Here is a 25,102-nt window from a genome sequence, read left to right on the forward strand (position 1 = left end):
CACGCCCCGATGTACGCACATAATACACGCCCAGTTGTACTTTTACTTTTCAACACGCCCAGTTGTACTTTTGCAAGCCTCATTTGCATAAATACGAAAATGGTCATAACTTGGCCAAAAATGCTCGTTTTTTAAAAATAAAAACGTTACTGTAATCTACATTGCAGCGCCTATCTGCTGCAATAGCAGATAGGGGCTGCAAAATCTGGTGACAGAGCCTCTTTAAATCCCCTTTGCACTCTTATGTCAGCTCACTGGCAGTGCAAATAAAGAACGTCTCCGCCAATACGATTAGAATAGTTTATTTTTGTATCTCAGAGGGTCTCCTCTCCTGACATGTCTGTTTTAGTAAATACTTGTATTACCCATAATATATTTCTGGAGTATATTTTCTTAAAACGTAACTTTTTTTTTTATTTATTCATAAATTTCTAGCTGGAATAACAGAAGAATGGCACAATGTAAAGTTCTAAGAAAAGATGCTCCAGAATTGTGATTTTATGGGGAATACAAGTATTTACTAAAACAGACATGTCAGCAAAGCTCCTCTTTAAAGGGGCACGGATGAGCTCTGGCATCTATGAAAATCCAGACATTGACCTTCTCTGCGGGAAGAGAGGAAGGAGCGCCATATCTAACATGGATGGATCCCAAACCAAATGTCTTTATGGCGGCTTATTTATAGATATTTAGGAGTTGCTCACCTTATAGTTTATGAATCCAGCCATAGTCTTTATTTCCAGCATATTTGTTTCATGAGCCCTCAGTTCATGCACCAAGTTATAAGCTGTCCTGTAATTTCTAGACACAAACATATTCTGGTAAAATAAAATAAATTAAACGCCTCTAATATTCATCGGACCTATTCGACATTAAAGGTTATGTAAACCTTTAAAAAGCATTTTTTTTTTGTTTAATAAAAAAAAAAGTCATTATGATTTATGATGCAGCTTTACAATTAGTTTTTATTAAAAGTTCTTTTTTACTTTTTCAGATACAGATGCTCTGTATTCTCTATACAGAGCTGCTGTATCGTTCGCTGTGACCTGAATCCGTCAGTCCCGCGGACCTGACGGGTTTAGCGTCAGCGGGTCCCCCTGTAATCGATCACATCTGAATGATGAACTTAGATGTGACAGATTACAGGTGGACACGCTTTCACTGAACTCGTCAGTCTCGCAGACTTGACGGGAACAGAATTTAGTGGACGATACAGCTCTGCTGTATATAGAGAATACAGAGCAGCTGTATCTCAAAAAGTAAAAAGAATGAATAAAAACGGATATTGAAAAAATTCAGGAATCAAACTTTTTGCTAATGTATCAATATGGAGAATGGGGACATCTTTTAGGAGAATAAAATATATATATTGATTTTGTTATGTCAGTTAACAGACAGGGAGTGATAGGAACTCAATATGTTTAAATAACCTTATCTTTATCACATTATGTAAACATAATCCAATTGACATAACTTTGCATCTGAAGTCCCATGGAGTACGTACTTTAAGGCATTCTGCGTATCTTGTTTCAGTTCACTGAAAAATGCAATCTTGAACTGATGCCTGACAAACAGCAGCTGTAACATAAAATACAATAAATTGTCCAGTGATGACATGTCCAAAGAAAACGCTGCCATTATTTAAATAAAGATTAAAGACATTCAAATAAAAAAGGAAAACCAGACAGATCAATAAAGTGACCATGAAAAGTATTGGGAACATACAAGCAGTGTACACGTCCATTGGCCTAATCCAAACAACCATGGAAAAAAAAAAACTTGACAGAACTGTGTACAACGTCGCCAATCTGGCTACTTATACTTTACCTTATGCGACAGCAACGTTAATAGCCGCGATCCCCTTTAATGGCAGATCGTGATGTACAACAGTCTACCTGGCTGACACAGGCCAGCAGACATCAGGTTACTATTAACGGTGATCTGCATATAGACAAATACTGGGACAACACGCATCATATTAGGGTCTGTTCACATCAGCATCAGACTTCCGTTCATGGGTTCCGTTGGAAGAACCAATGAACAGAAAGCCAAACGGAAACCATAGCTTGCGTTTGATTTACCATTGATTTCAATGGGAACGCTTCCGTTGCAATTGGTTTCCGTTCCGTAAGGTTTCAGGTTTTTTTGCGGAAACAATAGCGCAGTCAACTGCGCTATTGATTCCGACAAAAAACGGAAACCTTGTGGAATGGAAACAAACGGAAGCCAATTCCAACCAATGGTAATGCAAACGGAAGATATAGTTTCCGTCTGGTTTGCCGTTCATTCCGACGGAAAGGTGGAACGGAACCCCGACCCTATTGTGAACACACCCTTATCCCAGCTTCCTACAGACAAAAAAAAAAATATTCTAAACACCTGCCACAAGCCTGCAGGGATTATTTTCTGTGACTTGGACGCGTTTTAGATTGGCGCTTATAATATCACAGAGTCTATGTTATATCAAATCCGCACAAATTATTAGCAGTCACTAGTTTTTGTCTGCTACCACCAAAAGGTAAGAGGTGCGCTAGAAAAAAATGGTGTCCGTTCTTCACAGGCATTATAGCAATGATGTAATTTGGGAAAAGTGCACACATATCGTATCATTATACGAGAAAAATAAATAAAAAAAGGAGAAAATGGATGTGCATTTTTGTCCCTACATATAAAAAAAAAAACAAAAAAAAAAAAAAAACTTACAAAATGAAAAAAAGATACCAGTTTTGTCTTAGTGGCACAATAAAGCCCCCCCCCCCCCAAAAAAAATCTCAAAAAAAATTCACCCTTAGGGTCAATGCACACGATGCGTATTACGTGCGGCTTTGCCACGTGGATTTCTGTGCGGCAAATGCGCAGCGTAATACAGTACCAGCATAGTCTATGAGATTGCAGGAAATCTCATTTACACACTGCGGTATTTTTTAGGACTAAAATTGATCTGTGCTGCGTTTCTTAGAATCCGCAGCATGCCAATTTATCTTGCGTTTCCGCTTGCGAATTGTATCTGCCTAGTGCAGAGGAAAATCGCACCAAAATCTGCAGCATGAAAATACGCCGAAAAACTCATCAACCTTCAGGTGCGTTTTTTCCCTGCAAATTTCTTGCGGTTTTGCTACGTATTTTCCGAAGCAAAATACGCAACGTGTGCATGTAGCCTTAGAATGTAGCATTCCAAATGGTCACGTTTTGCTGTGGATATTCAGGCATCGGAAAGGCCTTGGTCTTGAAAGAGTTAAACTGCATCTCACTCTGTTACATGAATAGGTATTACCTCAAGATACCCCATCTACTTTAACCCTTAATGAATCAGACTTTTCTCATGGGTACAAGGAGCGCAACACATTTTGTACAATACAAGATTTTAGGAGTGGTAACTGTACCTGATGAGTGGTTTTATTTAAGAACTCCTTGTGGGATTTTATCCTTCTGATTTCAGTGTAATAATAGGTTTGTGCATGCTCATAGAAGGCATTTTCTAATCTAAGGAGAAAAAAATGAGAGGAAAGAGGTAAGTCAGTCCAGTTCTCAAAGAAAAAAAAATAGAACATCTCATATCCATAGGTTAGTACAAGCAAGCAATAAGCCCACTGGCCACACAAGCGGCAGTCCTAGAGAACAGAGCTTGATCTGGATGTCAGTACCTTTTATCTAGAGCATGGCTAGTACTCAGCTAGTTAAAAGATAAAATATAAAATAACAGTTCTGAAGCATCTTTTCTTAAAACTGTGTTGTACCGTTCCTCTATTATTCCTCCTGGAAATGTAGGACTAAAACTTGGACAACTGGGTGTTACCATGCCCCTGGTCAACAGGGTGTGTCCCAGCAGAGTCTAAGGCCACAGGTTCCAACGGGTCGGATACCATGTGTAAAATATCCGACCAGGAACCCGCAGCACATTCCGTCCGAAAAAACGCACCACACAGTGGTGGTTTTTCGGGCAGAATTTCCACTGCGAAAAGCAGCGGTAGAAAAAGAAAGAACCGTTCATACTTACCCCGGCCTTTGTCATGGTGACGCGTCCCTCCTTTGACGTCCAGTCCGGCCTCCCTGGACAATTGCTGCAGCCCATGTGACCACTGCAGCGGCCACATGGGATAAAACGTAATCCCAGGAGGCCGGACTGGAGGAAGAAGCAGGGAGTTCTGGGTAAGTATATATATATATATATATATATATATATTTTTTTCTTTCTGATTTGCGATTTGTGCCGTCGGAATTACTTGGCTTGGTGTTGCGGGTTTTGCATCCACATGGAATTCAATGGGGAAAACCCGCAACAGTAAATCAACGAAAATGCATAATAATAATAATAATAATAATAAATTGATCAGCGGTGCGGAATTTAAATCCACAGCATGTCAATTTAACGTTTTGCTACGTGCGAAGCTGTGGCCTTACACTGCCAACACTTTTCAGGATAGCTGACAAGTCCTCTGTAGGCTGAATTTACTCGCAGCATTTTCCCTTTTTCTAGGGGGGGGGGAGGGGGAAAAAAAAAACACCCTGGCAAGATATTACTTTGTAGTCTATAGTAAAATACGAGAAAGCCTTCATACAGCGCATTTAGATTTGTGGTGGTTTCCAAAAACACATGTTAATAAAAACGCAGCATAAAACGGCCGAAATAGTCTCCCATTGATCTCAATGGGAGATGAAGGCAGTTTTTTCCCACAAGCGGAAAAAAAAACACTCGTGGGAAAAAGAAGCGACATGCCCTATCTTGAGGCATTTTCCGCTTCAAAAACCCCATTGAAATCAAAGGGAGACGAAAAAAAACACTGCAGCGTTTTTTTTTAACGTTTTATGGCAAAATCCGCTCGCGTTTTTTTCCTTCGCCTCTTGAAGGAAGAGGTAAAAAAACGCGCAAAAAATCGCGTCAAAGAACGCCTGTGGTGCAAAACCACTTAAAAAAAAAAGCAGAGCTGATTTTTAAAGGTAGAATTTTCTGCCTGCAAAAAAACTCTGTGTGAACAGGGCCTTCAAGAAACGCATGGTGTTTTTTACATGCATTTTAAAAGACTGAAAAAAATAAAAAGTTTCTGTGATGGAGGCCTTAAAGGTCCCCCTGAAGTTACAGAAACAGCGTAGCACAGAAAGCTGCACTGTTTCTGGAACTCCGGGGCTTTGGGAAAAGCGTGACTGGCTGTGATATGCGGTTTCCGTAACTCCCATCATCTTCTGTGGTAGCAAAACAGACTCGAATGTTTCAGGAAACTCGTCCACCTTGTAAATCAATGGCCGGGGCCCGGTCACAGAAGGTAGGTCAGGGGGTTCTCGTTCTAGAGAGAAGTGGGGCCCGCATCTATTTGAATTTTAGGCATATCCTGTAAATAGGCCAGAAAATTGCCGAAATGGGAATATCCCTTTAAGAAATAATATGCAAAGCACTAAACTGCAAAAACGACGCATGGACAGACTGAAAGTTTATCTACAGTACATTATAAATATACACACAGCAATTCCATAGACAGCGGAATACCTAATGATACGCCTAACATTCCTAGTAATAAGAGTGAGTGTAAACTGTTACATACCGGATTATGTAGCCCACCAAGTGATCAGTGTGCGGCAACACAAACAGAGACTTCCCGGAAAGATCGCAGGCGTTGCATAGGGCGGCTGCTCGTTCTGAAGCAACCAGATCTTCACCTGCGCATGCGAACAGAAAATCATTGCCATCAATGGTTAATGAATGATTACAATTAATAACAGAGATGAAAAATTTAATTCATGAGATCACATTACTGATCTTGTTCATCCACCGGTGTGCCATATACCTAAACATAGCGCACGGATGGTGAAATATATGATGCCCACCTCTACCCAATGCCAGCTGAGTAATTCTGCTGCATAGAGTGTCGCTCATATCAGAAAAAGTGGCTGAGAGGTTTCCAATGTGGTATTAAATGCAGAGATAAATCTCCCATTACATACAGGAGATAGACACAACATTATCTCATAGTAAGGATTTCGTGAGAACGTCTCTAGCGATGAATATCGGAATATCTTTCCGTACCTGGTGGTAGAGGGGTTTTCTTCTGAATAAGAACTACGGCCACTTTTGTGTTTCTTCCCTGCAAGCTCTGCCTGTGTCACAAATACAGACCAATAAGTTGACATTTTGACCGGATAACTTACATGTAGCTGTAATGTATATAAAAACGTCCATGTTAAGACATTACTCTATAAACGTCAGTTCAAGGGTCCATATGCCTCTATTAAATGGATCATTTCACGAAGACAACCCTTATCATATGCCCTGTAAGTGCATGTGGACATCATGGAGAGGAGTGCCCTCGCTTGGGACGCCCCACTATGAGCCAGGACGGAAAGTCTCTCTGTATGAGCGGCTCTCACTCGGACGTAGCCGGCCCATCCATGCATTATATTGTCAACCAATGATTAGAATGGCCGAAATGTAATGTGATATTCCCTGCACGAGGAACGTCTGACCAGATGCGATAAAAACTGATCACCATTGGTTATAGAAGTTGGACCAACTGTATTTAAAAAGGAGTGGTCTTCATAAAACAACCCCTATAACAATGCAGGTCCAGCCAAAATGTCCAGTCTATGCTTCTCCACCTCCGGTAGGGATCAGTCAGCCCCCCGTTAGTTTTACATCATCTTTACCTTACAATTTCCACTCTGGTAGCACATTCTGACTGTTTCTCCTTCCATTGGCCTTCATCCCAGTCAAGTTCGTAAAACACTACCACCAGAGCTGGCACTAGATTAAGGTGTTTATTCATCCAACCAGTCTTAAGGATTCCTTTGGGGATGTACCATTCATATGATGTTCTCTGAAGAAAGCACGGGATCAGTGATTAGACAAGTTGTGGCCTTAAACTATGTCGGGTAGCGCGACAATGACATAAAGATGATCATTACTGACACACATAGGCAGCCTCACTGAGAGAGTTCCTCTATAACACACGTCAAACATAAGACCCGCAGGCCGAATCCGGCCCGCCACTTCATTTTATGTGGCCCGAACCTGAATTTTACATGCAGCGACAGGACTTCTAGGTCCACAAAAACAGGTGTTTTTTTATCTGCTGTCCGTAGTATCCGGCAGAAAAAAAGCACTGCCCAGGATTTCGTTTTCCCGGAACATTGCACTGCGCATGTGCCAAAAAGGACATGCGCAGTGCAAAGGGAAGAGTAGGCAGGCACGGGCATATTTTCAATCTGATAATATGCAGGCCACGGCCAAGTGAGTAAGTCTGAGTGAGGTCAGTGCCGGGAGTGGACATCTGACCTCACGCCAGCAACTGCCGCCCAGTGACCTGCTAAATGTGAGTCACGTCAGGCAGAGCGGTAAGCTACCGCTCTCCGCTCTGGGCCCTACGTGTGGCACTCTCTACAATGTGGAACTCTGTACAATGGGGGGTAGGCTGTGTGTGGAACTCTGTACAAGGGGGGCATCTACAGGGGGCTCAACTGGGGCATTATTACGGTGTGGGGGGGCGCTTGTATTGTGTCGAGCACTGACGGATCATTATTACCATCTGGGACAGTCGATTAATATAAATGTAAGTACTCCTTAAGTGTATGTTCACACGGAGTGTTTTCAGACGTTGTTCGGGCCGTAAACGTCCTGAAAAATCAGAAGGCGAACGCCTCCAAACATCTGCCCATTGATTTCAATGGGAAAAACGGTGTTCTGTTCCAACTGGGCTTTTTTTACGCGCCCGTTTTTTGAAACAGCTGTGAAAAAGAAATGCATGTCACTTCTTCAGCTGTTTTTGGTGCCGTTTTTCATAGATTCTATAGAAAAACAGCTCCAAAGACGGCCGTTAAAAACGCGACTTTGATTAAAAAAACGTCTAAAAATCAGGATCGGTTTTCCCTTGAAAACAGCTCCGTATTGTGAGCCATTTTTTATTTTGTGTGTGCACGTACCCTCACAGTTAAGCGAGCTGTTACATTTATACAGTCTTACAATCGGCCCTTTGAAGGCAACCAGAAGGTTGATTTGGCCCTTGGTGAAAATGAGTTTGACACCCCTGCTCTATAACGTAATGTCTAGCAGCGTGTTATACAGGCCACATAACGCAGGGTCAGAAAATAAAAGAACATTATACCTTTGTTCTACATTTTGGATATTCATGGTCTCCAGGAAGCACTTTAAATGAGATGGGTACGCGGTCTGCTCGTCTATTGGCACAAAATGAATCCCAAATGGCGCGATGAATAGCATTATACGTCACATCTAATCCAGTGAGGGTCACAAAGGCCATAGGACGACAGCATAATTCAACAGGAAAATCCCACTGGGTGGGGCTCATTTTTGAATTTAGTGCAAATACCTACAAAATAAAAAAAGGAAATCATACTAGAAGTATTTTTGGGACATATACAATTCAGAGGTTAAAAGGTATCAGGAGTAATTTGATATGAATGGTACATAAAGCCTTAGACAAGCTGCTCACCCAAAAATATATACACGTCTAAAAACAGGTCAGGCTTTTAATATATACCTACTACAGGGGTAGGCAGAAACATTTCTGTCTAGACACATCAACCCCCATCATATGTAAAACTAAACCAATAACTACCCAGTGCCTGGCCATACACATTAGACAACATACCCCATTAAGCCATAACGTTAAACACCTGCCTAATATTGTGTAGGTCCCCCGCATGCCGCCAAAACGGTTCTGACCAGTCGAGGCATTGACTCCACAAGACCTCTGAAGGTTTCCTGTGGTATCTGGCACCAAGACCTTAGCAGCAGATCCTTTAAAGGGTATTTCTATCTTGAACATTTCTGGAATATCCACAGGAAAGGAGATAAATGTCCGATAGGTGCGGGCCCCAGAGGTGAAACCAGCCTCCTTCTCTAGAATGGGGCCCCCTGACCCCAATCCTACCTTTTGCCACTGGGCTCTGGCCACTGTCCAACAGGGTGGCTGGGTTTTCCAGAAACAGCCGAGCGAAGTGAATGGAAATTACAGAAACAGAGTTTGGCTGTTTCCAGAAAAAAGCAGACAGTGGCCTGAGCCAAGCAACAGAAGGTAGGACGGGAGTCAGGGCGCCCCATTCTAGAGATAGGTGCGGGTCCCAGAGCTGGGATGCGCAGCTACCGAACATTTATGGCATATCCTATGGATATGCTATAAATGTCTGAAATGGGAATACACCTTAGTTGTGAGGTGGGGCCTCCATGAATCGGACTTGTTTTTTCAGCACATCCCACAGATACTGGATTGGATAGAGATCTGGGGAATTTAGAGGCCAAGTCAACACCATGAACGCTTTGTCACGTTCTTCCGACCGTTCCTAAACTATTTTTGCAGTGTGGCAGGGCGCATTATCCTGCTGAAAGGTGGCAGTGCCATTAGGGAATACCATTGCCATGAAGGAATGTACTTGGTCTGCAACAATGTTTAGGCAGGTGGCACATGTCACAGACTGTCCCCTGATGTCGGTCATTAGGGATGACAAGATTCGGGCATGTTGGTTTCCTGATTCTTTCTTTCCACAAGTGATAATTGAGCGGATCTCTATATTTATCAAGTACCCTGACGGTTTTTGTTTAACATCTTTGTCACGATAAATGGAGGAGTGATTTTGAAGTTACATGGTACTTCTAATTGACAAACATTTTTGCCTAGTAACTGCTGATCCACCAGAAAAGAATCAAAAAGAAAAAAAAGATATTAAAGAGGCTCTGTCACCACATTATAAGTGGCCTATATTGTACATGATGTGATCGGCGCTGTAATGTAGATTACAACAGTGTATTTTATTTAGAAAAACGATAATTTTGGACGGAGTTATGACCTATATTAGCTTTATGCTAATGAGTTTCTCAATGGACGACTAGGCGTGTTTTACTATATGGCCAAGTGGGCATTGTACAGAGGAGTGTATGACGCTGACCAATCAGTGACCAATCCGCATCATACACTTCTCTCCATTCATTTACACTGCAGATAGCGATATAGCTATATCGCTATTTGCAGTCACATAAACACACTATAACATTACTGCAGTGTCCTGACAATGAATATACATTACCTCCAGCCAGGACGTGACGTGTATTCAGAATCCTGACCACTTCGGTAGCATCTCTGTGAGTTACAGCATAGCAGGCGTAGTCTCGCGAGATTATGCTGTAAACTGTCATTCACAGCGAGATCTCGCCGTGCTGTGCTGTAAATCACAGGGACGCTACAGAAGTGACAGGATTCTGAATACACATCACGTCCTGGCTGGAGGTAATGTATATTCATTGTCAGGACACTGCAGTAATGTTATAGTGTGTTTATGTGACTGCAAATAGCGATATAGCTATATCGCTATCTGCAGTGTAAATGAATGGAGAGAAGTGTATGATTCGGATTGGTCACTGATTGGTCAGCGTCATACACTCCTCTGTACAACGCCCACTTGGTCATATAGTAAAACACACGCAGTAGTCCATTGAGAAAGTCATTAGCATAAAGCTAATATAGGTCATAACTCCTTAAAAAATGATAGTTTTTCTAAATAAAAACCATTGCTGTAATCTACATTACAGCGCCAATCACATCATGTACAACATAGGCCACTTATAATGTGGTGACAGAGCCTCTTTAACCACAAGGTAAGGTCAAACTAAAAAGTGGGACAAAGACAACGAAGAAGGACACTAGGTCTAAATGTCTCAAACATGCTGCTGGATTATAAAATGGGAATGAATGTTGTCGGCAAACGCAACACTATCCCCTCAGCCCTCTGAGCGCTTAAAAAAATAAATAAATAGAAAATGCAACTGTTAACATGAAGACGATGACATTTCTATTCCGATATCACCACAGAAATGAGAAAAGAGAGAGAAGTAGAGGAAGACTCAGCAGGTAAGTGGAATACAGAAGAGTACAGCTTGTGCTTGTGCTGAATATAACATATAGACATACGTTAGTGATTCCTATTACCCGGTGAGATGGGAGCAGCAGTCAAACATAAGCAGGGCCCTCAGTACATGCCGGTCACGTCCCCGGAGCTCCTCAGGATACACAACACTGAGCAGTCACTTGTCACCCCCGGAACACAGAACCGGCCCTGCTCTGTCAGCTGATCACGCCGCACAGCCTGCTGGGACCGCTTTGCTGTGGCCATGTTTACTTTGGGCATACTATTCCATTATTTAATAACGTTTTTCCTCTTACGTATTGTTTTTAAAGCAAAGACAAATAACGTTGCGTAGCTGTGATATCTCATATAGAAAATGACTATTTATATTGTACATGACTCGCTCCTTGTAGACATTTCCCTGAACCAAAATGACCGCTAAAACTATTCCTATGGGTGTCGCGGCTTGATGAGGTGGAAGTTCTGGCGCATGCGCAGTGCGGTTTTTCGTGAGTTCCGTGAGCAGTAGCTGGAAGTATTGCAGGAGCCGTGCTGGTTGGGGTGCGGGCTCATGTGACACCGATGTGCTAGGAGCAGCCGCCTCTACACGTACTCACAGCATGGCTTCTAACGAGGACCAGGAGGTGAGTGGACATGGCGGGCCGCCTCCCTTCTGCTTTCATATATAAAGTATCCGTGTGGCCATATACTGAGCTTCTGCCTGCTTGCAGTGCGCTCTAAGAGCTGGGGCCCCACTTGATACCCTGTACGAGTGGCTCCCTGTGCTCATTCCGTCATGAGAACAAGCTCCTAGAACTGTTCACTCAGTACAAGGGCCCCTCACGTGCCCGCACTCTACCTCAGTCACTTGTCGAATTTGGGGTGTTCTTTACTAGAGGCATTTCTTCTAGTGGAGGAACGTTCTCCTACTGCTAGAAGGCTTCGTTCCCACCTAGCGGATTTGCTGCAGAAAATCCGCTGACAGCTGCAGGCAAATTCGCAACAAATTGTGCGAATTTCCCTGCAGCAGTTGATTTGGGGGAAAAAACAAACCTCTACTCCCCTCCCTTGGCACTCCCATGGCGATGTTTTCCTAGTCCCCGCCAGTCTCTGTACACTTGTCCTCCAGCGTTGGCGTGTTACATGTAACTGGCGCAGTGAACTTATTTTAGGTTGGATTCACGCCCAGTTTTTGTATGTTTTCCGCAGAATTTTTAATGGCGTTATTTTGCGTGTTTTTCTAGTGCGGCCAGATGTTACATTGAAGTCTATAGTAAAAAATATAAAATCCACTACACATAACTGTGTTTTGGTTTGTGGCGTTTTTGAGGCAATTTTGTGGTCAGTGAAGTTTTTTTCCCAAACGCAGCGTGCTCTGGGTATGGCATTTTTTAAGGTGTTTTCCCATAGGCGTTTCTAACGAACTTCAAAACTGGCAGAAAAAAAGCATGTACGAAATGACACCAAATGAAAAACGGCACCAAGAACCCCAACTCATGTTACGTTTTATTAACGCTAGCTGTTTTTTAAGTGTTTTTTTGGATTCAGTTTAAACTGTCAGAAAAATTGTGTGTGGAGGCCTCAAAGTGTAACTAAACTTTCATAAAACTTGACATGTCAGAAATTGTCATTAGTGTGGGCACGAGCGCTAAGAGCCCCACCGATCACTAAAACAAAGCAGCAGAAGCGCTCATGGCAGCTGTGCTGCTTCATTTCTGATTGACATTCCTCGGAAAGCCGAGCGAGCGGTGTATGGACTCATAGGGTATGTTCACACCCGAAATCAAATCCGGGAAAACATCCTCAGCACTCATACCCACAATGATTCAAAATGTCAAAAGATTTATGAAAGTTTAGTTATGCTTTAACTCTTTCCCATCACTAATCTGTAGATCACCGTTGAGAAAGGGGTCTTTAAATATGGCGCCCACTCAGAAGCAGAGCGGGTGCCATAGCCGCCGGGTTTCTGCTGAGTTGCACAGCAGGGACCCAGCGGCAATGCATGCGATCAGAAACATTTCTGTTCGCAATCATTTAACCCCTCAGAGGCTGGTGTCAGATGTGACCACTAGCATCTGAGGGGTTTTTACTGCCCCTTTTGCTTCGGGGCCGATCACCGGCTCCTGCGTGGCGAGATCGCGGGAGCCGGTGTACTCCTCTAGCAGCTGTGGCAGGTCTCAGTAGCAATGCACTGATTTTGCCATAGACTGCAATACTGTGATATTGGAGTCTATGGAATAAGTGATCTAATGATTGTAGGTTCAATCCCTCTAGGGGGGCTAAATAAAAGTAAAAAAGATATAAAAATTAAAATCACACCCCTTTCCCTAGATCGCATATAAAAATAAATAAACAGTAAGAAACATAAACACATTAGGTATCCCTGCGTCCAAAAATGCCCGAACTATAAAAATATTTATCCAATATGGTGAACGTCGTAGCAGGAAAAAAGGTCAAAATGTCCGAATTTGTTTTGACACTTCAACCCCCCAAAAAAGTTGAAATTCCCCAAAATGGTATTTATAATAACGATCTCTTTCCACGTACAAAAATACGCCTCAGAGCCGGTTCACATCAGCGCTCGCTTTCCGTTCAGGCGTTCCGTTGGAGGTTACCGTCGGGTGAACCCCTCAACGGATTGTCAAACAGAAACCTTAGCTTCCATTTGCATCACCATTGATATTAATGGTAACGGAAACATTGCTAATGGTTCCCGTTTGTCACCGTTCCGGCAGGTTTCCGTTTTTTTAGACAGAATCAATAGCGCAGTCGAGGGACACAATATGGGGATGCAAAAGAACTTTAGTTTCCTTCAAACATTACATATTTTTTTTTTTTAAAGGTACTAAAACATAACAAAAACCATATAAATTTGGCATCACCGTGATCATACTGACCCGCAGAATAAAGGTAATGTGTCACTTTCACCATACATTGTACACCGTAAAACAGAAACCCATAAGAAACTGGTGGAACTGCTGGTTTTTTCCAAATCTACCACATTCTGAATTTGTTTACAGCTTCCCAGTACATCGCACATAATATTAAATAGTATCATTAAGGCCTCATTCACACGACCGATTTTTTTGATGGCCGGGAAAACCGGCCGTCAAAAAATAGTACATGCTCTATTTTCGGCCGGCTGCCCGGCTCCCATAGTCTATGGGGCCGGGTAATACACGGCCATCACCGGAATGTGTCCCGAGTGATGGCCAGGTTTTCCGTCGCTTGCGCTCTATCTCCTCACAGCGCAGAGTGCATGTGAGGAGGAGGAGTTTATGCCATTCGGACGAATGGCTGTACACTGTGGCAGGGCCCGGGTGTACAGCAGGTGGAGGGAGCGCTGCGCTGGCTCCCTTCCCCTGCTTGTTTTAAAAGCGCCCTGGCCCGGCGACACCTTCCATGGCGCCGCTAGCAGCTGCTGCGGCTGCTACTACTGTAGCGACGCCACTATAGCAGAGCGGGGAGGTATCTCCCCGCTCTGATATGTGCTAGCCCCACTTTATCTCCTTGAAGGAGCGGAATCCCCGTGTTTTCGGGGATAACGCTCCTGGACAGAGCGCTTGATGTCTCTGTCCATATCTGGGCAGTGACATCAGGGGAAACTCCTGAAGCGGAATCCCCGAACACATGGGGATTCCCCTTCAGGAGTTGCCGCTGATGTCACTGTCCAGATCTGCCCGGCCCGGAACGGATGCAAAAATAATGCAAACCGGCCGGGAAAAATGGCCGATTTTACCGGCCGATACTCGGGCTCGGACGGGACCCGGTCGTGTGAATCCCGCCTTAAAAGTACAACTTGCCGGTAAAAATGAAGCCCTCATATGGCTGTCAACAAAAAATAAGAATTATGAGTTTTTGAAGGTGGGGAGGAAAAAACAAAAGCTTAGTCTGGTCCTGAAAGGGTTAAGCTACCTGCCGGTTTTCTTGTGGCTTCACAGGTAATCCGCAGCACAATCTGCAACACTTGGATTTGATTGCAGATTTTTTTTTCACCCCCTTTGAATTCAAAAGGGAAAATCTGCAACAAATCTGTGCAGTTTCCGCAGATGACATTGACATGCTGCAGATTTCAAAATCAAAAGCATTTCTGCGTGGAAATCTTTTGTGTCCTGTATATGACATTTGTTCAAATCTCATCCACATTGCGGACACTGGATTCTGCTGCGGATTTTCTCTGCGCAAATCCAGACAGAAAATCGACATAATTTCCGCTACGTGTGAACGTAGTCGAGAGGTTACCACTGTTTTACAGCGTAATGTCATTCCCTGTGGCTTGGTCGATGCATAGAGCCAGACCATGATCTGGAGCGAACTTCTGGACTATGTAGAAACCATTCACTAAAGAAACAGAGCCAGATGTACGGGCCCCCACCGATCCATAGAATGAGAGCAGCCAGCACCCCGTTTCCGACAGTGATGTGTGTGTGCGCGCAGTCCCTTTCCATTGAATCTTATGGGAGAAACAGCCAAGCGTTCGTTGATTAGGTATAAATATTATTTTGGGGAAAACTCTTATAAATAAAATGAACATACTGAAAGTAAGCCATGTTTTGAGTTCCTGATGGTCATGTTGTTGTCATTTTTCAGATGGAGCTAGAAGCTCTACGATCTATCTATGAAGGAGATGATTGCTTTAAGGAGCTTGGGCCTACAGTCTTCCAGTATCGGGTAATATAATACTTCAGTTCCACTATATTTATAATGTTATGGCTTGGTATTCAAGTTTTCACAAGCTGTTGTAGAATGAAATATGAATCCAAACTCTGACTCGTTCACAAGTTCAGGATTTGATACAGATGAAATCCACGTCAAATCCGCATTTAAAAAATCGCAAGTGCGGATTTTATCATCTAATTGGTTTCTATGATGAAAATCTGCAATTAATACGCATTGAATCCAGCGTGGACTGGACATGCTGCAGCTTTAAAATAAGTCTGCAATGTAAAAATACGCTGCATGTGGTTTTGGATTGTAAAAACCCATCTACTTGCATTGTGCAGTAAAATGATGCGGATTTGCTCTGCGTATTCCGCAACACAAATCTGCATCAAATCCTGAACGTGTTTTAAGCCTAGAAAGTTAACAATTTGAGAACCAAAAAGTTTTTTAATTCCTTCTGCCTTAATATCTTACAGGTTGGTGATGTTGGGGACCTCAAAGCCTTTCTTGTTGAAATATCATGGCCAGAAACCTACCCTGAAACTGCCCCTGACATATCTATGAATGCGTTTTTTAATAATCAAATGTAAGTGCTATACTGTACAGTTCTGTTATTATGGCGTTGTTGCTCTATTTATGCATTTTTATGTCTATTAGTTCACATGCGGTGAAACAGAATGTCATAAATAAGTTACAAGAGCAGGTGGAGGCGAACCTTGGTACAGCAATGACGTACACATTATTTGAATATGGCAAAGACAATAAAGACGAATTAATGGAAAACCATCAACCATTCAGCAACAGTATGGTGAGTATTTCACACGTGGTCCTTTTTTATTGTGATGGCAAGTGACAGGAGGGTACAAGACTAGGATAGCAAAAGTCTGTTAAATGGAAGTCCAGAATATGGGCAAATTTGTTACGCTGGCCGTAATCAAGTCAATTTGGCGCCAGTCGCGCAAATATCCTGATTTTAATGGGGAACTCCTAGGGAAAAAGAAACGTACGCAAAATAATTATTTTCCATGATACGCTAAGAAATATACCCATTTATGATGCCCTTTTTATCTTAACACTTCAATATGTTTAGGGAAAGTGGGCAGAGTTTAAAATATCAACTTGGCTGTAAGCAGAATGATCTATGTAAAACAGAGTATTTTGGCTGAGAGGATTAGATTGGCTGGGCAGATATTTTAATGTATCGTTCAATTCCTTAGGCCCTGTTCACAAACAGTTTTTGACACGGAAACCGTGTTGGAATCATCGCGTTAAAGAAAAAAACAAACTGCCATTTCCTTTCTTGCTGCGGCTCGGTCTCTGACCTCCCATCGAAATCAATGGGAGGCAAAAAAAACCTGCGGCGCTCATTTCCGAGTACTTATCGCAGCGTTTTTTGCCTGCGGTCCTTGCATTAGCTGCATGGCCGCAGGTGTAAACCGTGGCAAAAAAGCGCAGGCAGGTTACAATCTGCGTCATAGTTCCTAAAGGGCCTTACTGTGAACAGGGCCTTACTGTGGACTTTAATCTTTTTTTTTTTCTCAGTGTTTTTGTGCTTGATTTTCATAAAACTTGATATGATCTTTGTTTGTCTAGACGTTAATAGGAAATGACGGCACTGTAGAATCAATTAACGTAACTTCATCTAGTAAGAAAAAAGACAAAAAGGAGCAGTTGACGAAAGCACAAAAGAGAAAACTGGCAGACAAAACAGGTGCGTTATAATGTAAGACCTACATACATCTACTCTAGTAACACTGGATGTGACCGGGGACTATTAGATTCAGTTCTTTTCCACCTCTTCACCTAAACAGTGTTCAGACTACATGACTTCTACTGTAGAGTTTTCTTGAAAATTGATGACCACGTATTATCACAGGGCACCCATTTAATGGCAGATTGCACTGTTTACTGCTCTGCCATTAACCCTCTAAAAACCATGGGCTTCAAATGCCCTAATGTCCACAGCAAAATGTCACCTTTTAGAATGGCACATTCTATAGGCAAACATATATATATTTTTTTCTCTTTTATACGTTGGCTGAATATATTTAATTTTTTGTAGGCACATTATTTAATGGGGCACCAAAACAGTACCACTATCTTTTTCCGTTTTTTTGTTTTTGTTTTTTTTTAAATTCTGTTTTTGTTTATAATAAAGGAAATAAACAAGCCAAATGCATAGCTTAGTGATCTACAAAAACTATATATAAACACATAAGAATGTTCACACGGCTAATTTTCTGGCGTTTTTCGGAAAACGGCCGAAAAATCTAAAGCAGAATAACTCCAAACATCTGGCCATTGATTTCAATGGGAAAAACCGCTCTGACAGGGTGTTTTTTTTTACGTGGCCGTTTTGAAAAACGGCCGCGTTAAAAAAACGCCCAAGAAAAAGTGCATGTCCCTTCTTGAGCTGTTTTTGGAGCCGTTTCTCATTGACTATAGAAAAACGACTCCAAAAACTGCCTTAAACGTTGCGAAAAAAGCTAAATTAAAAAGAATTGCTGAAAATCAGGAGCTGTTTTCCCTTGAGAACAGCTCTGTATTTTCAGATGTTTTTTGCGAAGCATGTGAACATACCCTAATGCTTATTTAAAGCCAAACAACTTCGTAGTCCATCTAAAACTGGATTGGTAGAGACCACAAAGAGCAAGTGAGGGGGGTGAGGAAAGGAAGGGATGGGAACCTTCCTCCTTTTTTCCGTTTTTAACTTGTATATCGAAAATCTTTTTCCCTTTTGTAATTTAATATTTGTGCGGCCTCGTCTAGAATATGCAGTTCAGTTCTGGGCTCCAGTTCATAGAAAGGATGTCCTGGAGTTGGAAAAAATACAAAGAAGAGCAACGAAGCTAATAAGGGGCATGGAGAATCTAAGTTATGAGGAAAGATTAAAAGAATTAAACCTATTTAGCCTTGAAAAGAGACGACTAAGGGGGGACATGATTAACTTATATAAATCTATTAATGGCACATACAAAAAATATGGTGCAATCCTGTTCCTTGTAAAACCCCCTCAAAAAACAAGGCGGCTGAGCAGATAGGGGCTAGGGAGACAAAAGCAAGTGACGGGTAATGTTTTTTGTAGATCGTATATAACATATATTCTGTAGTATGGATGATCACGTGACCTTCTCAGCACCAACTCTTTAAAGGGGTTGTCTGGTCATGGTGCGGTTTTCATACTGATGACCTCTCCACAGGATAGTTATGCAGTGGTTCGTGCCGGAAGCAGAAGGCTGTACTGCAGCTCTGCTCCTATTCACTTGAATATGAGCAGAGCTGCAAACCCATCACGGCTGCTATGCAGTGTACTGAGCCTTCTGCTTCCAGCACTCAATACTCTACCTTTTACGGTGCCGGAGGCAGCCGACAAGTGCGGGGTCCGGGTGTCGGACGATCACCCATCATTTACTGATGACCTATCATGTGGATAGGTCATCAGTATGAAAAAACGCCCAATGACCAGACAACCTCTGTAACATACGTTTTTAAGCACCTTGAATATTTCATATTAGGGGTTCATTATCCTATAATTTTGTTTTGCCCATTTATGTGGTGCAATGGATTTCTACATATTTATATAGCTAAAAGTTATAGGGTGCTCTGAAGTCTGGGGTCTTTATACAACCGTTAGGAAGCACACTGATTATTTAATTTTACATTTCTAGACTACAAGGGAGAGCTACCACGTGGATGGAACTGGGTTGATGTAATTAAGGTAAATCTTAACTAATGTGTGGTATGTGTGAAATTGTAAAAATGTTTCATTTTAATCTTTTTTTTTTTCTTTTTCTCTGGGCTGTTATTGACTTGGCGGGCTTTGCGGTTGTTTACATGTTTCCAGCATGTAAGTATCAAGTCAATTTAAAACCAATAATTGTATGACTTATGTGCATCTTTGCAAGATTTATTTTTTTCTTAAATGCTTCATACAAAAAAAATTTAAAATTCTGTTTTGTCCAGAGAGATTCTTTAATTGCTCTTGTTTGATTAATAAGACATTAAATCATTTCTGTGTAAGACTGGGAAAGCTGCAAAGAGAGATTACACTCGCATCAAAACCGTGTAACTTACCAGACAGCGAGCATGCGGTCCAGACAGCACAGCCATAATGCTGTGCAGCAACCAACCGGTCATTTTCAGTATTTTAACCCTGGCCCTACCTATAGAATGCTGTAATCCTTAATGCCCCACAAGTTGTTGCTTAGAGTTCTGTTTTTCAGATTCGTTGCTGTAATCTGCCTGTATCAGCACTTTGCATTCTGCACCGATAGCAGGTTGAATCCTATCTTGTCATGTGTCATCCTTACAGGGGTATTTGAGAATCTTATTTTGCATTCAGTTAGCAATGGGAGATTTTAGCTCTGAAGTATTGTGAATGCAGCTCTGGAAACGGAAATGGAGGATCAAAGGATGTATACTGGATGTTGGAGTAGTAGCTTAAAGCATAGTACTTATAAAGAGTATGGGGCAAAGTATGACATATCAAAACTAGTGCAAAGAAAAGTAGAGAAGTTGCCCATAGCAACCAATTAGATCCTGAGACGGTTATCCTATTTCCAAGGTAGAGCAGTGACCTGATTGGTTGCTGTGGGAACTGCTACCCTTTTCCCTTGTACTAGTTTTGTTAAGTCTTTCTGGCTACTATCAGTGCTTAGTACAAGGTGCTGATCGAGGTAGATCTGTCAGCACCTCTATTGACACCTTTTGGATGGGTGCAGGCATGGGCTCACTGTCTGAAGATTCAACCCCCACTGACCCCTACATACTTGATACTTGTGAGTATGCAGGGAGTATTACATGTACAGCTCTTCCCTGCTGGTTATTACACCTTCATTTATGGAGTAACATTTCCTAACCAGGCTTTATTTCCTGTTCCAGCTGTCCAAAACCGGCTCCACCGAGGACGACTAGAAGTCATGAAGTGTCTTTTTAATATCAAACAACGGGATTGCAGTCCATCATCTAGACTTTTTTTGTTTTTTTTATTTTACTTTGATAACTTATTACAAAAAACCCACATTTTATAAGAGAAGCCCCTTTTGTAGGCTTCCTGTTTAATAAAGATGTGCTGTGTTCTTGTAAATCCACTTGTATTGTTTTTTCTGCACATTTGTTGCCACATTTAGAGTTTGTGAACAGACGCTGAATCATTTGTGAGAAAGTTTAATGACCGATGTTGAATTGGTAATACTCTTTAGGAAATGTAGTATTGGTCAATTCACTGCATCCATTTTAAAATACAGTAAAAGAGATTGTCTGGTACAGACCGTTCCTTCTAAATTCTGTTAGGGCATTTTAAGTTAATGTAGGGGGTCCGCTGATTTGGATACCCTCTATTAACCAGGGTTCTTGACGACCCAGTATGTCAATTGAAATAAAAAAGAAACGGTTTTAAACAGTGTATGGTGATGCACACAGTAGTTAAGCTAAAAACAAAATCCTGCTTACAGGTTTCGAGGTCAAGACAGGTTTTAAAAGCTGCTATGCTATGATTTACCGCTGCCTTCAGATCGAAATTGGCAGGCAACTACTGTGTGTTTCTAACCATTTATGCTACATTCACACGGTGCAGTTTTTCGTCTGGAATGACCGCTGCAGAAAACTGCACGTTAAAAAAATAAATAAAAAAAACCACATATCATTTGACGTCCTGCAGACTGGCTTCCTGGGATGACGATTCATCCCATGTGACCGCTTCAGCCTGTGATTGGCTGCAGCGGTCACGTGTGATGAAACGTCCGCCTAGGAGGCCAGCCTGGACGAAGAAGCACAGAATTGTGTTATATGGCTACATGCTCCATACCGAAAAAATAGATATATTATGAGAATGTAACAAATTTATTAGACAAACACTGTATTAAAAATATAAAGAGACAACTCTAGTACAAAATTGTGGTATAATGGAGCGAGACTAGAAAAATGCTGGATAGTATGTATAAATGGAAAGGCTCTTATTAATTGCCACAAAATCGATTTTTGGACCCAAATGGGTATTAAAGCTCATGAATTCTAATCTCGTATTAAACACTTCTAACTAGTAAAGGGGGAGAAGAAAAAATATCAGTGCATAGTAAGTATGCTTCAAAAGGCAGCCTTACCCGTGATAGCAAAGAAGACGAGAGGCTCGCTCTCCCACAATGACCCCAACGCGTGTTTCGCACACACCCCCTGAGGAAGTACTCGTAGCGAAACGAGCGTTGCGGTCATTGTGGGAGAGCGAGCCAGATTTTTGTTGCCGTTTTTACAGCATTTACCTAGCGGAAATACAGTAAAAACCGCTGGAAATCCATAGGTGCACCTTTACTTTGCTATAAACAATGTAATAAAACCAGAGGTAAAACAGCTGCAAAAAAAACAAAACGCGTTTCCGCAGGAAAGACTCACTATTTGGTGCAGATTTTGTGACATGTTTACCAGCGTTTTTCTTGAGATTCTGTTGCTGATTTGCTGTTGCAGAAAAAATCTGCAGCGTATCCCATGTGTGGGAACATACCCTAAGGCCATCACCACGCCAGAGTTTTGATGCAGTTTTTGGCTGAGTTTTTGGAGCCAAACACAGGAGTGAACTCCAAAGAATGGGGATGCATCAGTCTTTTCTATACACCTTTTCTTTCCTTTTAGATCCACTTCTGGCTTTGGTTAAAAAAACTGCATCAAAACTGTGATTTTACTCTAATGGGGCTTTTTATGGGGGCACAACATACACAAACACACTACCTCAGACTCTTTGGTATTATTGTGGTGAGAGGCTATAGATACACTTGCAATTTGGACAAAAACTTTGCAACTTTTCTATTTTTACTTTACTGTTTTAGAAAAAGTCGGAGAGGATTAGTGAAAGATTAGGGTGACCGCTGGCTGATAAATTAACTATAATTCACGCCTGAAAACTGGTGTAGACTATAGCGCAAATCTATGGCAGCTCCAAGCTGGCGTAGATTTGACTCTCAGGCACCTCTTAATAAATTAGATTACTTTCTTTAGATTAAGACCGGTGTATGCAGCGCCAGACTTGATCAATTCCCCCCCCCCACTATGCCTGTGTATTTATTTATATTTAGCCCTTTGGACATGCGGGACCTTGCCCGCTATGGCAGATTCATTAGGCTGTGTCCAAGGCTGACTTGGATTTCTGCCACAGTTTTGCAGTTGAAATGATGCTGATTCGCACGCAGATTAGCTCCATACAATGCAGTTTTTGCACGGTATATGCTTTAGAAGTGACGTGTAACTTTTTCCAAAGCGCGGTTTTCAATGGGATGATTTTCTCAGAGATGTGTCTATCAGACATGTGAGGAGGAGCTTGAATGGGGCGGCGGTTGAGCATGTGCCTGTCGCTCCATTCAATGTCTATGAAAATTATGGAAACAGTCAAGCGCTGTAGTTGGCTGTTTCCGTCATTCCTGCTCGAACGCCTCTATTCAATGTCCTCATCACTGCAGTCAAGCAGTGAGGAGGAACAGGGAGTTTGGGACACCCGATCTCACAATCGGTGGGGGTTCCCTTCGATCAGACTATTATCAACTATCCTGTGGATAGGTAATAATTGTCGATTCTGGTACGACTACTTTAAAGTTAGAGCCTCAGAAATGCGGCGGCAAGGCTAGTCGAAAGTGGCGACAACACTGTAAGTTCTTGTTGTCATTTGCAAATTCCAGGGCACATTAGTGACCACTTTGGTTGTCATCTGGAGCCCTGTCATGTCTGTTTCAGTAAATACTTTTCCCTAATAAATGCCCCCAGGTCTGCCTGTAGCGAATGGAATGCCTGCTAGGTCATGCCAGAGGCATGGCCTAGCGAAATACCTGTCCGTTTTAAACTGACAGGCAGTTATACACTGCAATATAAAAGTATTGCAGTGTATTATAAAAGCGATCGGATGATCGCATATTAAAGTCCCCTAGTGGGACTAGTAAAAAAGTTTAAGAAAGTTAAGAAAAAACAGATGAAAAACCCACTTTATCCCCTTACAAAATGCTTTACTATTAAAAATACAAAATAAAGTACAAACGTTACACATATTTGGTATCGCCGCATCCGTAATGACCCCAACTATGAAGTTATTACATTATTTAACCCGCACGGTGAACGCTGTAAAAAATAAAATAAAAAACAATGAAAACTTGCTGTTTTCTGTGAAGCCTGCCTTAAAAGAAAAATGTGATTAAAAAGTCGCAAAATGGTACCAATAAAAACTACAAGTCGTCCTGCAATAAAATAAAAAAGTCCTCGTATAATTGCATCAGCGGAACAATAAAAAAGTTATGGCTCTTCAAATATGGAGACCCAAAACGAAATAATTTTGAAAAAAAAGTGTTTTATTGTGTAAAAGTAGTAAAACCTATGAAATCGATACAAATTTGGTATCGTTGCAATCGTAACAACCCGCTGAAAACAGTGATTGTGTTATTTATAGAACACGGTAAACTGCGTAGATTTAGGACGCAAAAAAGTTGGCGAAATTTCAGGTCCCCCCCCCCAAAAAAAAAGTTAATAGAAGTTAAGCAATAAATTATATGTACCCCATAATGGTGCTATTAAAAAAATAGAACTTGTCCCGCAAAAAACAAGACCTTATACAGCTAAGTCGACGCAAAAATAAAAAAGTTAGAGCTCTTGGAATGCGACGATCATTGAGGTTTGGTCATTAAGGTTTAAAATAGGCTGGTCGTTAAAGGGTTAAACATCTTACTAATGATACTAAGATAAATAGAAGGTAAGCATCTCCCAAAGGTACTGTACTAACCTACATATCGAAAACTGGACATCCTCTTGAAGGGGTTTGGTCTCATCAGTGGTACTTTCTTCAAGAAGAGCTCTGTCATTTAACAAGTGCAGCCCCTTCAGAGTTCACAGTAGTGCTGATTTGGGGAACTGCAGGCAGATAAGGCTTCCCTCATGCTGTGCTACGTAGATGACATTCAGCGGCCCCGTATAAGCACTCAAATTCAGGTTTGGGTGGTTGTGTAGCGGGCCCTCTACTAAGATGATCCATAACCGGTGCACTTTAAGTCTTCGATACATTATCTATTGTTTCCCTGATCCTTCTGACTTCAGAAGTCAAACCGTTGTTCACATTCCTTTGGATGTTCTGTTTTGTTTGCTTTTAAGTTGAATCATTTACGCAGTAATAATGGTTTGTCAATCCTTATTGATTCAATACCAAGTGACACCGGTCTTGCTCTACACCACTACATTGTGGTCCATTATTTAATTTTATTTAGGGGCTCATTCATACCATCATCCAGTTTTTGTTTTTTAATGAAAAAACTGCCAGTGTTTTTAAATAATTTTGATCGCATTTCATTTTTTTTTTTATACGGAGGTTTTTTTATGCACATAACATTTTTTTACGCCATCTTGTCAGCAGCACATTGTCTGTTTTTATATTGGGAGATGTGCTTCCCATAAGCAACCATTTTTTTGGGCCACATAAAAGATGCGATCAGTCGAATAGATGAGCGTTTGTCGGCTGATCGCTGCACAGTTCAATGATTGATAATGATAGTTCGTATAAGCACTCTTTCGCCTGATCATTGGCACATGTAAAAGGGCCTTCATTTTACTGATAAACCGTTCTGGTTTACAATTG

The 25,102-nt window shown here is 41.7% G+C and overlaps 2 protein-coding genes across 3 annotated transcripts in view; one reads left to right on the top strand and one right to left on the bottom strand.

Annotated features, from left to right (window-relative positions):
* Positions 1–11,273, bottom strand: part of TRAPPC11 (trafficking protein particle complex subunit 11) — a 52,519-nt gene extending 41,246 nt beyond the window's left edge. Inside the window, exons 1-8 of one of the 2 annotated variants that reach the window (XM_075860201.1) lie at positions 10,929–11,273; positions 8,091–8,315; positions 6,637–6,806; positions 6,020–6,090; positions 5,538–5,652; positions 3,384–3,483; positions 1,505–1,578; positions 705–801 (exon numbers count right to left, since the gene is read on the bottom strand). In XM_075860201.1, the coding sequence (XP_075716316.1) occupies positions 705–801; positions 1,505–1,578; positions 3,384–3,483; positions 5,538–5,652; positions 6,020–6,090; positions 6,637–6,806; positions 8,091–8,294 (831 nt within the window). In that variant the 5' untranslated portion in view covers positions 8,295–8,315; positions 10,929–11,273. Of the gene's footprint in view, positions 1–704; positions 802–1,504; positions 1,579–3,383; positions 3,484–5,537; positions 5,653–6,019; positions 6,091–6,636; positions 6,807–8,090; positions 8,316–10,910 lie in introns of both variants that reach the window. The other variant, XM_075860202.1, reaches the window with a different exon arrangement.
* Positions 11,274–11,340: 67 nt separating this feature from the next.
* On the top strand, positions 11,341–20,593 carry RWDD4 (RWD domain containing 4). The gene is made up of 7 exons (XM_075860203.1): positions 11,341–11,489; positions 15,436–15,516; positions 15,984–16,093; positions 16,165–16,315; positions 17,101–17,218; positions 19,176–19,354; positions 20,389–20,593. Exons 1-6 carry the CDS (start codon positions 11,466–11,468, stop codon positions 19,238–19,240), a joined length of 549 nt encoding a protein of 182 aa, XP_075716318.1. The 5' UTR covers positions 11,341–11,465; the 3' UTR covers positions 19,241–19,354; positions 20,389–20,593.
* The last annotated feature ends 4,509 nt before the right edge of the window (positions 20,594–25,102 follow it).

The sequence above is a fragment of the Rhinoderma darwinii genome, chromosome 1, assembly GCF_050947455.1.
Source record: "Rhinoderma darwinii isolate aRhiDar2 chromosome 1, aRhiDar2.hap1, whole genome shotgun sequence".
Taxonomy (NCBI): Eukaryota; Metazoa; Chordata; class Amphibia; order Anura; family Rhinodermatidae; genus Rhinoderma; species Rhinoderma darwinii.